This window comes from Panicum hallii, chromosome 2 (genome assembly GCF_002211085.1).
Source record: "Panicum hallii strain FIL2 chromosome 2, PHallii_v3.1, whole genome shotgun sequence".
Lineage (NCBI taxonomy): Eukaryota > Viridiplantae > Streptophyta > Magnoliopsida > Poales > Poaceae > Panicum > Panicum hallii.
In genome coordinates this window covers 46,808,367-46,822,616 of record NC_038043.1, presented here as the reverse complement: position 1 = coordinate 46,822,616, position 14,250 = coordinate 46,808,367, and the positions used below count along the sequence as shown (strand labels likewise).

The 14,250-nt window shown below is 55.8% G+C and overlaps 2 protein-coding genes and 1 pseudogene across 3 annotated transcripts; 2 read left to right on the top strand and 1 right to left on the bottom strand.

The window, feature by feature from the left end:
* Window positions 1-826: 826 nt before the first annotated feature.
* LOC112881151 lies at window positions 827-1,574 on the top strand (annotated as a pseudogene).
* Window positions 1,575-3,568: 1,994 nt separating this feature from the next.
* LOC112882212 (chloroplast envelope quinone oxidoreductase homolog) lies at window positions 3,569-6,886 on the bottom strand. Its single transcript, XM_025947207.1, has 5 exons — window positions 6,753-6,886; window positions 5,357-5,445; window positions 5,105-5,246; window positions 4,871-4,959; window positions 3,569-4,483 (listed from the first exon to the last, which is right to left on the bottom strand). The coding sequence occupies exons 2-5, from the start codon at window positions 5,426-5,428 to the stop codon at window positions 3,758-3,760; spliced, it is 1,029 nt and encodes a 342-aa protein (XP_025802992.1). The 5' UTR covers window positions 5,429-5,445; window positions 6,753-6,886; the 3' UTR covers window positions 3,569-3,757.
* Window positions 6,887-8,965: 2,079 nt separating this feature from the next.
* On the top strand, window positions 8,966-13,314 carry LOC112879534 (probable glucan endo-1,3-beta-glucosidase A6). Of its 2 annotated transcripts, XR_003226094.1 has the most exons (4): window positions 8,966-9,092; window positions 9,227-10,564; window positions 11,923-12,017; window positions 13,052-13,314. XR_003226094.1 is itself a non-coding variant. In XM_025943811.1 (3 exons), the coding sequence occupies exons 1-3, from the start codon at window positions 9,020-9,022 to the stop codon at window positions 13,090-13,092; spliced, it is 1,452 nt and encodes a 483-aa protein (XP_025799596.1). In that variant the 5' UTR covers window positions 8,966-9,019; the 3' UTR covers window positions 13,093-13,314. The 2 variants fall into 2 exon arrangements, 1 of the variants encoding a protein (XP_025799596.1); XM_025943811.1 differs by lacking the exon at window positions 11,923-12,017.
* The last annotated feature ends 936 nt before the right edge of the window (window positions 13,315-14,250 follow it).

The following is a 14,250-nucleotide window of genomic DNA, read 5'->3' as shown; positions in this document are numbered from 1 at the left end:
TCACGACTGTAAATTAAGAGAAAATTATGATGGATTGGAAGATGCATAAATTCTTCAATTAAACGAGACCTGGTGAATTGAAGTGAGCAATGTGGTTACAGACCAGAAACAAAATGTGCCGGCAAGGTTTACTCATAAGAATACGACAGCTTTCAAAGTTGGCCAACCTAGCCCCCAGGACGAATCACTAACATTGTAGGCATGCTTCTGTTCGTTGGAGGCCACTAGATTACGAACAGACTCCAGGTGATCTTGTGACGGGGGGTTCTCGATTGTGTATGCTCTCATGGTGACAAGCTCCCCTTCATAGTTGGGACCTGGCGTCCGGTCAATGCTGCGACAAGTAAACGAGCAGAAGCCGTGGTTACCCAGGGACAAACCTTATGGCGCTAACAACCTCGTCCACGACCTCCCAATCGGCGACCACCGGGAACTCAACAATGGACAGGGACGGGCACCCAGTTGTGACCGTGATCTTGTAGGCTGTGATCTTTCCACCGCCTCGTGGTGAAAGCCAAGGAGCACGCACGGACCACTGCTCTTCCGATTCTCCGAAGAACGGAAGGGCACGCTTTCTTCGGCTCATTTCACACTATATGGGCCTCGGCCAGTGTATAGTGCTACACAATGGGTATGGGCTAGGCCCATGTTATTCCTGGTCCATTATCTTTGTGGAAAGCAAGAGTCCATTATCTTTGTGGAAAGCAAGAGATGAAAGGGAAGGCCCAACTCAAGCATTGGAGAGCCGCCGCCTCTGGCTGTTTGTCCTCCATCTCTCTCACACTCGAGCATTGGGGTCGTCGAGGAGAGGATCCGATTTCCACAGATGACGACGCCAGGCGGCAAGAGGAGGAAGGGCAAGGACGCCGCGGCGGCGACGGGAGCTCGAGCTCGGCTTACTCGCGTTCGCCGAGGGAAGGCGACGAAGAAGAAAGCTTCTTCCTGGCCACTTGGCGAGGCTGCCGCCGCGAGGCAGCCGGTGTACCTGATCGTGGAGCACGGAGTCGAGGAGCCCTCCCACTCCTTCCTCGAGGTCACCGCCGCGGTTCTTCATCTTTGACCTGGACAAGAACATCGAATGGCGCTCCCTACCGCCGCCGCCCGTGTTCCCGTGCCGCCTCAACCCGCTGGAGTACCGCGACCCGCCGGAGGTCCGCGTCGCGGCCTACGCCGTGGTCGGCTCCCACATCCCGCTCTCCGTGCAGCAAAGACAAGGGCACCTGTGCTTTCGATGTGGACGCCAGGAAGTGGGAGATGGTGGACGACAGCAACCTGCCTTTCGTTGGCCAGGCCGTGCCCCTTGGCGGCCACCGCTTCGTCGCCTGCTCCCGGGCAAGGGGCGGCGCCGCAGCAGTATACCGCCTAGAGGTTTCCCGCCAGGACCCACCAAGTCCACGGGAACGACGAAGCTGTCAATCATTGAGTTGCCGGTGAAATTGAAGGGCATTGTGCTGGGGCTGCACTTGTGCGCCATGGGGGTGGGGTGGGTAGATTCTCTTCCTTCGACGTTCGCTCGGTTGATCCAGGAAGCACGCATTGTTCACCGCAGCTACTCTCTGGAGGAGAGGGGGTGATCCTAGTACCAATTTGGTTGTCTAGTGACGGGTCCCAGACCAGTTCAAGACTGCGTCTGGAACAAACGTTCTTGTACATAAGGCAACGACTTCACCTGGATCGTCGTGGCGCATTACTCCGACTGACAACTCGGTCGGGATGACCAATAGCCATATCCCCGACTAAGGAACGGTCAGAGGCCGAGTCCGCATCAAGGCTCTGATCGGGCACCCCGACTGGGCTCCACCTTACACGTGCCCGGCTTACCAGCGGGCCGCAGGAGTAGATGCGGAGGATAAGGATGAGTCTCAGTGCCAACTTGCCGTACACGACCAATCACACGGGGTTTACAATCCCTCTACGGTGGCAGCAGGACGCCACTGTTCTACCTGCCCGTCCTCGCGAGGGGATGGAACGTAACGTCATCGTGATACGGCCGGCACGCTCCCGTCACGACGGGGCAACAGGGCGTGGCACGGGGGGCAGGGCGTGATAGCCGTACCGTGCTTATCAACGCCCTCACGACCTCCGACCGACGGAGCACGACACACAAGGATAAGATAAGACGCTCGCCCCACGACGTAGGACTTGGACGGTGAGGGCAACCACTGGCAGGTTGGGTGGAGCCGACTGACAAAGCCGACGATCCCGACCGACGGGGTCGAGAGTTCTCTCTTTCTATCATTACACCCTTAGTTCCCTGTAATAGTGATCCCCTTTGGACTATAAAAAGGAGGGCCATCCACCTAGGAACGTGTCAGGGATAGATCTCCTGGGTACCGCAAGGAAGCTACCCGTGAGGAAAAAGAAATCTGATTTCTACTAGGATTCCACTGTAATCCTATTAGGACTCATACCTTGCAATCCTACTAGGACTCCTACCTTATAATTCTACTAGGAATCCCGTCCCCTGGGATATATAAAGGAGGGCAGGGATACCTAGATAGGCAGAGAACCAACAGAGAGCAGCTAACAGCCAACTCAACACCCAAGCGCAGGGCGCAATATACAACACCCCAAAACAGGACGTAGGGTATTACGCTACTCTAGCGGCCCAAACCTGTCTAAATTTGTGTCTTGTGTCCTTGCATTCACCTTCAAGTTCCAGATCGGTGATCCCTCACCAAATAATCACCTACCTTAGGGTATTCCTAGGTAGGCCGACGGTAAAAGCACCGACAGAACGCAGTCAGACAATCCGACATCCGAGCATATAACACATCACGTCTTCCACTTGCGAGCTTGTAACTTTTCAAACTCTCACGAGCATACGGGCCCAAATAATAAACCCGACTGATCCCCGACAGGATATAAGACACGATTGCTTGAACCAGTATAAATCTTAAGTTATTGTGCATCTAGTTATTGTGTGATAGATCACATCCGATCACGATACGCAGTACACACTTCGATTAAGTTTAGCTAACGGCTATTTTCAAAACCGACGTGTAGCCAAAGAGCAAAGGCAGATTTACAAACTACGTGATCCATCCTGTCATTTGGCTTCTCCTTTGCCTGTGGCTGCTGCTTTCACCGTGTAAGCAACAGACCCTACCTATTATTTTGTCTGGCGCCTGCCGCTCATTTAGAACCTCTATTAGCGCTGCATACTTATACTGTGACAAACTAATGTGTATTATATACTAATGTAGCATAAGATAGATGAGACAAGTGTCATATCCGTCTATAGCTGCTACCTTCGTCCCAAATTACAATCCGTTTTGACTTTTGTAGATATATATTTTACTATGCATCTAGATGTACACTGTATCTAAATATATAAAAAAACTATGTGTCTAATAAAATCAAAACGAATTGTAATTTGAAATGAAGAGGGTAGGTTTTAATTTAATTTCAGCTTAAGAATTTTGATAATAGGATTGAAAAATTATACTACAGAGTATAAGCATGGTTGTCATTCCTGTTTTATTCTAGTGCTTCAGAAGCTAAAATTTGTCTACCTAATGCTGCAAATTTACTTAGAACATGTGACTGTGCAAACAAATTTGCCTTCTTTTGGAGTTAACGTTTGTGAAATTATCGTTGAAACAAATAATCGGTTGTTGCCCTCAAAACAAATGCGTACTAATAATCATTTTGTCCCATGACAATGGTATTCCTATTTCTGTGTACATCACTCGACAAGTCGACATCAGTACTGATGAAATATGAATGCATACGTACATTATGTACCACGCCGTTCTCACTCCGGGCCTCCCATTTCCACGACGACCTTGCCGGTGGCGTGCCCGCTCAAGCTCTTGGCCCAGCCCTCCTGCGCCCTGCTCAACTGATACCTGGAGTCGATCACCGCCGTGAACCTGCCCTGCTTCACCATGCCCACTAGCAGCTCCATCTCATCCTTCCTGGGCGTCACCAAGAGCGGCACCAGCCTCTTCTTGGAGAAGGTCAGCTTCTGGAGGATCGCGGTGGCGCCGGCCACGAGCCCGGGCGTGATGTCCACGACCATGCCCGCGGCGGCGAGCGCCGGCCGGAACACGGACCACGGGACCGCCGCCGCCGCGCAGTGCACCACCGCGTCGTACCTCCTCCCGGAGGGGCTCCGCAGCGCGGCGCCCTCGGGGGTCCCGTAGTCCAGCGCCTCGTCGGCGCCAAGCTCCCTGACGAGGCCCAGGTTGCGCGCGCCGCACGTGGCCGTGACGTTGTGGCCGCCCAGCCTCGCCAGCTGCACGGCGAAGTGGCCGACGCCGCCGGACGCCCCGGTGACCAGCACGTTCATCCTGCGGCCGGTGCCGTCGCCGCCACGAGCGGTGTCGGGGTCCAAGCTGACGCCGGCTGTCTGCAGGGCCCGGAGCGCGGTGACCGCGGCGACCGGGAGGCAGGCGCCTTGGGCCGCGGACACCTCCGGCGGCCTTAGCGCCGTCAGGGAGGCCGACGCCACGGCGTACTCGGCGAGCCCGCCGCCGCCCTGCCGGTGCCGTTGATCGTGCATTAGTAATTACAACTTAACTAGGAGCTCAAACAGTTGGACCCCCCCCGGGAAAAAGAATCAAGGCCCCGTTTAGATCGCTTCCAAATGTTATAATTTTTACACTCTCTCTCCATCACATCAATTTTGGGACACATGCATGGAGCAGTAAATGTATGTAAAAAAATAACTAATTGCACAGTTTAATTGTACATCACGAGACGAATCTTTTAAGCCTAGTTAGACCATGATTAGATAAAATTTGTCAAATACAAACGAAAACGCTACAGTAGCAAAAAGTTCCAAATGTTATACAAATTTGCAATCTAAACGTGGCCCAAGTCTTCTAAGGAATGGCTGCAACTTGCAAGCATCTCGCAGTCTTACCGGGAAGTTGATGGCTATGACCTTGTCCCCCGGTTTGAATTCGCACACCCCTGCTCCCACCTCCACGACTTCTCCGGCTAGATCGAAACCTGTTCCAGCACGCATCCGCGATTTAGTTTCCAGCAACTGAGAACTTCGAAAGCTCGAAGCCCTCCCCGTGTACTCGACCACGCCCGTCGAACCGCCGGTGAAAGCGAAATGGTCATCCGCCGACGATGCGCCGCGCATGTTTACCTGAGATGAACGGGAACTTCCTGGGCATGACGGGCCGGGCGACGCCCTTCTGGAACTTCCAGTCGACCCGGTTGATGCTGGTCGCCTCCATCCTGATGAGCACCTCGCCCTTGCTCGGCGACGGGACCGGCACCTCCGCGTGCTGGAAGGAAACTCGGCAGAAACACACGTGCACAATCGATCAACGAACGGATCGCAGACACGCCAGAGACAGATCGTGCGTCCACGTCAGGTCGGGTTCAGTAAATGTACCTTGAGGCGCTGCGCTCCTCCGCCGTATCTGTCGTACTGCACGGCGCGCATCGTGCCGGATGGCGCCGCCATGGCCGTGCACCGTTAGGCTATCTCCAGCAATATCCCCTAAATCTCATCCTCTATATCCATCCTCCATATCAACTTCATTCTCTATACCACATTTAACTCCAACAACATCCTCTATTTCCATCTTCTATACCCCACAATCTCAATTTTTTATCCTTTCTTCCAACTACCTTTCCCCACCCGCAACCGCCCGCGCCCGCCCCCGCCTCCCGCTCCGCCACCCGCGCCCGCCCCCGCCTCCCGCGCCGCTTCCTCCCTCCTCCGCGGCCGCCGCCTCCTCCCTCCTCCCTCCTCCGCCTCCTGCGCCGCTCCCTCCTCCGCCCCCCGCCTCCCGCTCCGCCGCCTGCGCCCGCCTCCTCCTCCCTCCTCCCTCCTCCGCGCCCGCCGCCTCCTCCCTCCTCCCTCCTCCGCGGCCGCCGCCTCCTCCCTCCTCCCTCCTCCCTCCTCCGCGGCCGCCGCCTCCTCCCTCCTCCCTCCTCCGCGCCCGCCGCCTCCTCCCTCCTCCCTCCTCCGCGGCCGCCCCCTCCTCCGCGCCCCTGCCCCGCCGCGCGCCCCCCCTGCCCCGCCGCGCGCCGCCCCCTCCTCCGCGCCCCTGCCCCGCCGCGCGCCGCGCTCCTCCGCCTCCGCCCCCCGCGCCCCTCCCTCCTCCGCCTCCCGCCGCCGCGCCTCCTCCCGCCCGCCGCCGCGCCTCCTCCCCTGCCCGCCGCCCCTCTGCCCGCCGCTGCGCCTCCTCCCGCCCGCCGCCCCTTCGCGTCCGCCCGCCGCTTCCTCTGCCCGCCGCCCCGAGCCGCCGCCGTCCCGCGCTGCCGCCCCCGCGCCGCCGTCTCGCGCCGTCGCCCCTGCGCCGCCCTGCCCCGCGCCGCCCCCCGCCACCCCTGCGCCGCGACGCCCACTGCCGCCCCTGCCCCGCGCCGCCCGCGCCGCCCTGCCCCGCGCCGCGCCGCCCCCCGCCGCCCCCTGCCGCCCCTGCGCCGCGCCGCCGAGCCGCCCCGTTTCCCCTGCCCCGCGCCGCCGCGTTTCCCCTGCCCCGCGCCTCCTCCCGCCGCCACGCCTCCTCCCGCCGCGCCTCCTCCCGCCGCCGCGTTTCCCCTGCCACCGCGCCTCCTCCCGCCGCCCGCCCCGCGCCGCCCCTGCCCCGCGCGGAAGGTGGCGAAGATGCGACCGGATGGAGGACGCCGGTCCTCCCTTGATCTGTGCGGGACGCAGAGATGGTTCTCCATTTTACCGGACCGGATACCGGATAGCGTTGGAGCGTTACCGGTGCAACAGCGTCCTCCAAAATAGGGAACAGGCTCTTTTGGAGGACGCCGATGGAGATAGTCTTAGCTCGCCGGGGGAGGAGGGTAGGAGATGGCACTGCCGGCCGCACTGGGGACTCTCTCGCTTGGGAGAGCCGGTCTGAGCTCCGGCGCGTAGTGCGTTGAGCGGCGGCGCTGGCACGCACGAGGTGGTGACTGGTGACGACTCACCGTGCGCGCGTCTGCTGTTCATATAAGTCGCCAGGGCCAGCAAGAGCAAGAGCAGCAGCCCAGTTTGGCCGACCGCGGCGGGGGGACGTGGCCCGGCTCCGCGCCGCACAGGCGCGGTGCGCTGCTGGCTCCCGGTGCCGTGGTGGAACCGCGCGCGGGCTCGGTCCGCTGGGCTTGTGGCCACGGGCGGCCGCAGGGCTAGGAGCTGCTGCTGCCTTGCGGAAGGAGGCGGTGACAAGTCCCGGCTCCGCCCGCCGGCGGCGACCTCCGCGCCTGGCCTGCGGCGTTTGCCAGATCATGATTTGTTGAACGGGCAACGGAACGGAAGTTTCCGTTCAACCTGTGAGACCAGATTACGTGGGTTGGAGCGAATCTCTTTATTTTTCACGTTGGTGAGCTGATCCGGCCTTTCCTCATGGAGTTTCCGTTGTAAATATTGTCACCTTCATTGAATTACAAGTAAGTTGATCATATTTCACTATCGGTTTAGACTTTTATGTTGTAGTGGTTGGCACATACAAGCATGCAACGGTAGTTAAAGGTCCCCAGTTCGATTTAAATCCGAATTAGCGTAATAATTAAATAAAACAACCGCAACTGATGCAAACGACGGAGCGAGGCAAGCGATGCACACTCGTCTGCCCGAACGATGCAGCGACGCCTGCAAATCCAAACCGAAGACGAAGAGAGCTGGGGCCAGGCGTATGCGCTTGCACACTTGCACGAGATTCCGAGACGGCATGGTACAAGGAGAGAGGCCGAAAGCCCCCGGGTCAAGTGATCGACGCGACGCTAGCGGCATGCTGGGGAGCGCGCGGGCAGGCCGATTTGTCAACGCCGCCGTCCGGTAGTGACGCGCCACCGAACACCGGCGCGGCAATGTCCGCGGAGGGAGGAGACGTGGCCGTTGACCCGCTGTCGCCGAAACATCGATGGTGCGGTTCTCGGCAGCGAACCACCGGCGGCGGGCACGCCGGCACGGCTCGGGCTGCTCTCCTCTCCTCTCCTCCCATTTCATTCTCATCCCGTCGTGACGCTCGATCCCGGCGACGTGCGCGCAGGCGGCGAGCTCGGTGGCGGCTGACGTGGACCGGAAAAGTACCAAGATCCAAACATTCCTCGCTTTCTAGAAAGCGGAGAAGGAGAGGAATCGATAAAGGCAAGGGGGCGATGGAAACTCCTCGCAAAAAATATCAAGCAGACTAGCAGAGCAACCTACACAGCAGTAGACCGGGGAGTTCCACTCAATCGCCTACCAGCCGCCTGCGGCTCGCGTGGCGTAGGCGACCGGAGAATTCGACTTCTGCCCGACGCAGAATTTTGAGGAAACAAACAAGTTTTCTCTCGCGGTCGTCGGTCGGTCACGTACCAGACGACTTGTTTCCAGTCCACCTGCGAAATCATCCTGGAAGAGACGCACGCAGGTTCCGTAGCAATTCCCCCGTGCTTTGAGTGGAGCAAGGGAAAAGTGTCCTTCACGGTGGCCGGTGAATGTACCATGTCTGCATGTGCAGCACTTTGAAGCGAAGAGGCCTTTCACCTCACTGATAACAGCAAAGCCTCCAGCCTGAGTTTCTTTTTTTTTTAAAAAAAAAAATGCTCCAGCCTGAAACAACATCAGCCGCGCACTTTGTAGAAACGTACTCGCGATTTGCAAAGGCAACTTCACCCAAAGCTAGTGGCTCCTCCCTCCCCGGGCAGAGAGCATCCAATGCGCAAGGCGAGAGCAGCAAGGAGCCAAGGAGCAATGGGCACTGACAAGAACCCAAATGCGGCAACGCTCTCTTGCAACGTTACAATACAGCCCATCCTTGCTTTCCTTGTGATTTTCACCGCGTCTTTCTCCAAAGCATGTGTTTTTTTTTACCACAGCTTTTACCTCACCACCAGTCTTTTGCGATCTCTACAACTAGGAAAGCACAGCTGTGCACTGGCCTGTGCATGCTGAAAGCTACCATACCGTTGTCAAACTTTTTTTTTTTTTAAAAAAAGGAGCCCTAGTTTACCGCAAACCGCTCTTCTACAAGAGGACGCCGCTTCCCATCCCCGAGACAGCAACGGTCAGACCCGAGCTCCCAGAAGGCCCAACAGAGCAGACGCCAGACAGAGAGCCGTGGCAGCATCCATGGCCGCCGCTCCGCCGCCCCGGGCTCTCCCCCTCCTCCTCCTCCTGCTCTGCGCCGCCCTCTCCTTCCGCGGTAAGCGCGCGCGAAGCGAGCCACCCCTCTGTCCTCCGCCGCCACGTCGTCTTGCTGGCGGAAGGCTGGAGCTACGGCGAACTGAGCTGAGCTGAGCTGAAAGCTCGTGTTTTTCTTGTTTTCCCCCCTTGCAGTTGCAGCGGCGCACGGGGCGAGCGCCGGCGGACACGGGCTCGGTGTCAACTACGGCCGGGTGGCGGACGACATCCCCTCGCCGCGGCGGTCCGTGGAGCTGCTCCGCGCGGCGGGCGCCGGGTCCGTCAAGATCTACGACGCCAACCCGGGCGTGCTCCGCGCGCTGGCTGGCACGCGCTGGCCCGTCTCCATCATGGTGCCCAACGAGATCATCCCGGACATCGCCGCCTCGCCCGCCGCCGCGGACCGCTGGGTCGCCGACAACCTGGTCCCCTACTACCCGGCGACGCGGGTCAAGTTCCTGCTCGTGGGGAACGAGATCCTCTCCGACTACTCCATCGCCAAGTCCACCTGGCCGCGTCTCGTCCCAGCGATGGAGAACATCCACCTGAGCTTCCGCAAGCGGGGTATCAGCAGCGTCAAGATCGGTACCACGCTCGCCATGGACGCGCTCGCCGACGGCGCCTTCCCGCGCCCGCCGTCCGCCGCGGCCTTCCGCCCCGACATCGCCACGTCCGTCGTGCGCCCGCTGCTGCACTTCCTGAACGGGACCAACTCCTACTACTTCGTCGACGCTTACCCCTACTTCGTCTGGGCGGGCAATAACCTCACCGTCCCGCTCGATTACGCGCTCTTCCAGGGCGGACACACCCGCTACATTGACCCGGGCACCGGGCTGACATACACCAACCTGCTCGACGAAATGCTTGACGCGGTGGCCATCGCGATGGCGAAGCTCGGGTATGGCGGCGTCAAGCTGGCCGTCGCGGAGACCGGGTGGCCGAACGGCTGCGACTACGACCAGATTGGCGGCAACGTCCACAACGCCGCCATCTACAACAGGAACCTCGGGGCACGGATGGCCAAGAACCCGGGCACGCCACTGCGGCCGGGAGCGAAGATGCCGGTGTTCGTGTTCTCGCTCTACAACGAGGACCTCAAGGGCGGGCCGGGCACCGAGCGGCATTGGGGCCTGTACTACGCCAACGGCACTGCAGTCTACGAGATCGATCTCACCGGACGACGGCCGCTGTGGTCGTACCCGCCTCTGCCGGCGCCGGAGAACAACACGCCGTACAAGGGGCCAATATGGTGCGTCATGTCGGCCGCCGCCAGCAAGAAGCTGAACGAGACGGCAGTGGGGAACGCGCTATCCTACGCGTGCGGGCAAGGAAACGGGACCTGCGACGCCATTCAGCCCGGGAAGAAGTGCTACCTGCCGAACACCACGGTGGCGCACGCCAGCTACGCGTTCAACTCGTACTGGCAGCAGTTCAGGAAGATTGGAGCGACGTGCTACTTCAACAACCTCGCGGAGCAGACTATCAAAGACCCAAGTAAGTGTTGACACACCCCATACATTCTGAAATTACTGTCCGTTTAGCACTTGAGTGGTTAATTAGTTCTTGATTGATCATGCAGTTTCAGTCTGTAATTCAATTAACTAGGCTGATCTAAAAAAATTTAAAAAAAGTTGATGGTACATTTCACCAAATGTGAGTAGAGGAGTAATGAATATTGTGTAAGCATCTTGGGCTTTTGGAAACAGTACAGTACCAGGTCAACTCTAGGTGTCTTTTATGATGATTAGTGTCATCAGACCAGATAGTCTTGCGTCTTCTCAAGGATTATATTGGAATATCGAAACGATCAAATCTGGATGCCATTGCCACTTGTCAACCAGGAGAAGCAAAAAATATTAAATAACTGCATTTTTTGATGAGTGGTTTGGGGTCCATTTAGTGAAGTAAACTTGCTTAGATCAATCTAAAATAGTTCTTGTGGAGATCTTGGGACATGCTTACTGATCCCAAGAATTTAGCAGCGTGGGTGGAAGGTTCCAACTTTGTGTTGCTCATGTTGATCGATTCTATTAATACTAGCATAGTATAGGATTATAACTGGAAATGTACCATCATTAAGATGCTCGTTTCATCTGTCAAATGAGTTGACTCCAACCACTTGGGATTTGAGGGATCGGATCATAACAGATATCAATTTTCACAACATGTGGATGATGTGGTCATGAGTCAAACAATACCAATGCGGTTGACCAAATACATGTGGACCCTGAATATTGTTTTAAACATATGCAGAAGGGTAATTGTTTTCTGACAAGTTTCGTATTTGAAATGGGATGAAAAGTATGTGAAAACAGTTTTCGTTGTAGGATTTTCGAACATGAGGTTCCCTATGTGAGAACTACTCAGCTATTTAATTAGGAGTATGTGGTACCTGAAATCATTTAACATAATAGGAAGGCTCCTAAAGTGGACCAAAATATAAAGTTTGACACCTGCTCATTGTTATGTTGTGAGTGATATCCTAGAAGTAAAACTGAAGAGCTATTCTCTAGCATAGCACTGCATATGTGCTTATTCAAGGTGGTGTGGCAATTAGCTTTACATGAACCGCATAGTTTTAAATTCTGTATACAATAGAAGGCTTCTCTCTTAGGCTTCTACATAGAGATTCCTACAATGCCACTGTCTACATTTTGAGTGTCAGTTTGTTGCTGGGCCTGTTGCCAAAGGATGCCACCCCCCCCCCCCCCCCCCCCCCCACCACCACCACCACAAATGATCAGGTTGCAGGCTTGCATTTGCAGTAGCTCTGAAAGACCAGTGCAGTAATGCAGATAGATCGGTTAGCTGCCATAAGGTCCATAACTCCATAGGAACTCTGTACTTTGCAGTGATATGGAGCACATGACTAGTCCATTCTGGCCCATTTATGACTGGATGAAAGCCCAACTGCAGATTTCACATGATCTTGGATTGTTGTATTAAGGTAAGCTGCAAGCGCTGCAACCTGCAACTTCCTATATGGGTTTCTTTCCTACCTGGTAATTGATGTATTTGAACATTGGTAGTAGGACGAACGTAGAGAGTGAACTTCTGCGTGTCTACTGAGTATTGTGACTTCTCTTTTTTTTTTAAAAAAAGAAAAAGATCTTCTGGGAACAATATGCTTGCTTTGAAAAAAAATACTGCAGGTCTAGTAGTGTTTATACTGATTGTGACGTACTTGCTAGCTGTGCATAGCCATTTATTATGCTGAAATTGTTGCTGAGTTTCTTGTATCTGCTTGCACCTAAGGCCTTGTCCAACGGCCGGCGACGTCGCTCGCATAGGCTGAGGTGGTAGAGAGAGGAACGACGGAAATCCTTCCGAGAAACTCGTCGCTAGCTCCTGATGCACTTTCCCAGATGCTGAGTGTGGCAGCATCAATACCAAGAAGTGCAGGAATTCACTTTTCGTTTTTTTACTGTTTTTCGGATCCACGTCTGCTGACGAAATCGTCAGCACCGCTGGAGGCGGCCTAAAGCGAGAGGTCCGAGTCACATCTAGACACATCCTTGAACACCTTGCTTGTGCATCTCTGCTTCAGTTCTTTGGGTCCAACACCTCCCCCCCCAAGCTTGGTTGCTTGATTTGGTAAACTGGACAGATGACATTGCTTCTTCCCCTAGCTTGGTTGCTTGATCTGGTAAACTGGACAGATCACATTGCTTCTTCCCCTAGCTTGGTTGCTTGATTTGGTAAACTGGACAGATCACATTGTTCTTGGCAATGCTTCTTTGAGAACATGCTGCAAGCAAATCGCATTCACATGTACCATCAATCTTGACTCATGCCAGTGAGCTTACATCTCCATCTCCGAACATTACAATATTGACAAGATGATGATATTACCAGAAGCTTACCTCAATTACATTCCTTTTTTTTTCTGCTTGATGAAGCTACTATCTATCTTTTGACACGTAGCTGTAGCTGTTAACACGGCACGCTGATGGCTGTTTTTCCTCTCTATTTTTTTCTCAGGCCATGGATCCTGCAAGTTCCGCAGCTCGTTGGACTCCTGACTGACTGGGGGCGAGAACGGAGAGGGAGAAAACATGTGATTCTTGATTTTGTGTAAACCCCGGTTTAGACGGGCTCTGGAGCTAGGGGAGGGGACGTGCTTTTGGCACCATAGATGATAGATGTTCCCTCTCACTTACTCGGAATTTGGCTGTAACAGAGGAGAATTGCTCGGTTGCTCACTTCAGAATCAGAAATGGGAGGTTGAAGTTCGCTTGCCAATTTGCCATGCTGTTTTTTTTTTTGCGAAATGCCATGCTGTTTGTTATGTTAGCCTAGGCCTTGTTTAGATGCTCTCAAACTTCCAACTTTTTACACTCTCTCCATCACATCAATTTTGGGATAAATGTATGTAAAAAAAATAACTATCTGCACAGTTTAATTGTACATCACGAGACAAATCTTTTAAATCTAGTTAGTCCATGATTAGATAAAATTTGTCAAATACAAACGAAAGTGCTACAGTAACACTGTTGCAAGTTGCTTGCAATCTAAACAGACCCCTAGTTAATTTGAGTTCCAATTCGTGCGGCTGCGTGGGTGGGCTAGAGCGTTTCAGACGGCCCAAAAACATCCGTGAGAAGAGGCTTCTTTCCTCGCCGCTGCGGTTGTCTGCTGAGGAGGAGGACAGAGGAGCTGTCAGGCCATGAAGAAGGCAGTCTCATCGCTCACTCCCTAGCCCCTCACGAGACGACACCTAGCCGGGAGGCAATGGCACACTGGCACGGACCTGTCCTTGCCCCTATCCTTGGCAACTAGCACGGGGCGAGCAGGCGCCCGTGCGCCGCCCTGCCGCACAAGCACGGCACATTCATCGCCGCCCAAAGACTTCTCCGCCGCCGGCGCCGCCGTCTCGCCCGCACGACGCGCGCACGCGTACAGCCAGCCCCGTGCTGGGTTACCCGACAACCGCTCGCGTCGCGATAAATGCCCGTGGTCCGTCGAGTCGGGGCGGAGCAGCAGCTACTGTTGGTTGCATTGCACGGGGGGAGGGAGTGATAGCTAGCGGTAAACAACGGCGGCGACGGCGAGGGGTCGGCGAGAAAGCTTTTGCGGAAAGGCGCGGGGGGTGGCTTTGCTTGGCGTGGGCGCTACGGAGGGAGGGCTAAGATTCCTCCTCCGGCTCCGGCCGAGTGGTCGGCATCATGGCCTCGGTCGAT

Coding starts and splice junctions, on each gene's coding strand:
- LOC112882212 (XM_025947207.1), bottom strand. CDS start 5,428: ATGGCGGCGCCATCCGGCACGATGCGCGCCGTGCAGTACGACAGATAC. Junction 4,960..5,104: donor GAAGTTCCCGTTCATCTCAG/GTAAACATGCGC, acceptor GTGCTGGAACAG/GTTTCGATCTAGCCGGAGAA. Junction 4,484..4,870: donor TCATAGCCATCAACTTCCCG/GTAAGACTGCGA, acceptor CGGCACCGGCAG/GGCGGCGGCGGGCTCGCCGA.
- LOC112879534 (XM_025943811.1), top strand. CDS start 9,020: ATGGCCGCCGCTCCGCCGCCCCGGGCTCTCCCCCTCCTCCTCCTCCTG. Junction 9,093..9,226: donor CGCCGCCCTCTCCTTCCGCG/GTAAGCGCGCGC, acceptor CCCCCCTTGCAG/TTGCAGCGGCGCACGGGGCG. Junction 10,565..13,051: donor GCAGACTATCAAAGACCCAA/GTAAGTGTTGAC, acceptor TTTTTTTCTCAG/GCCATGGATCCTGCAAGTTC.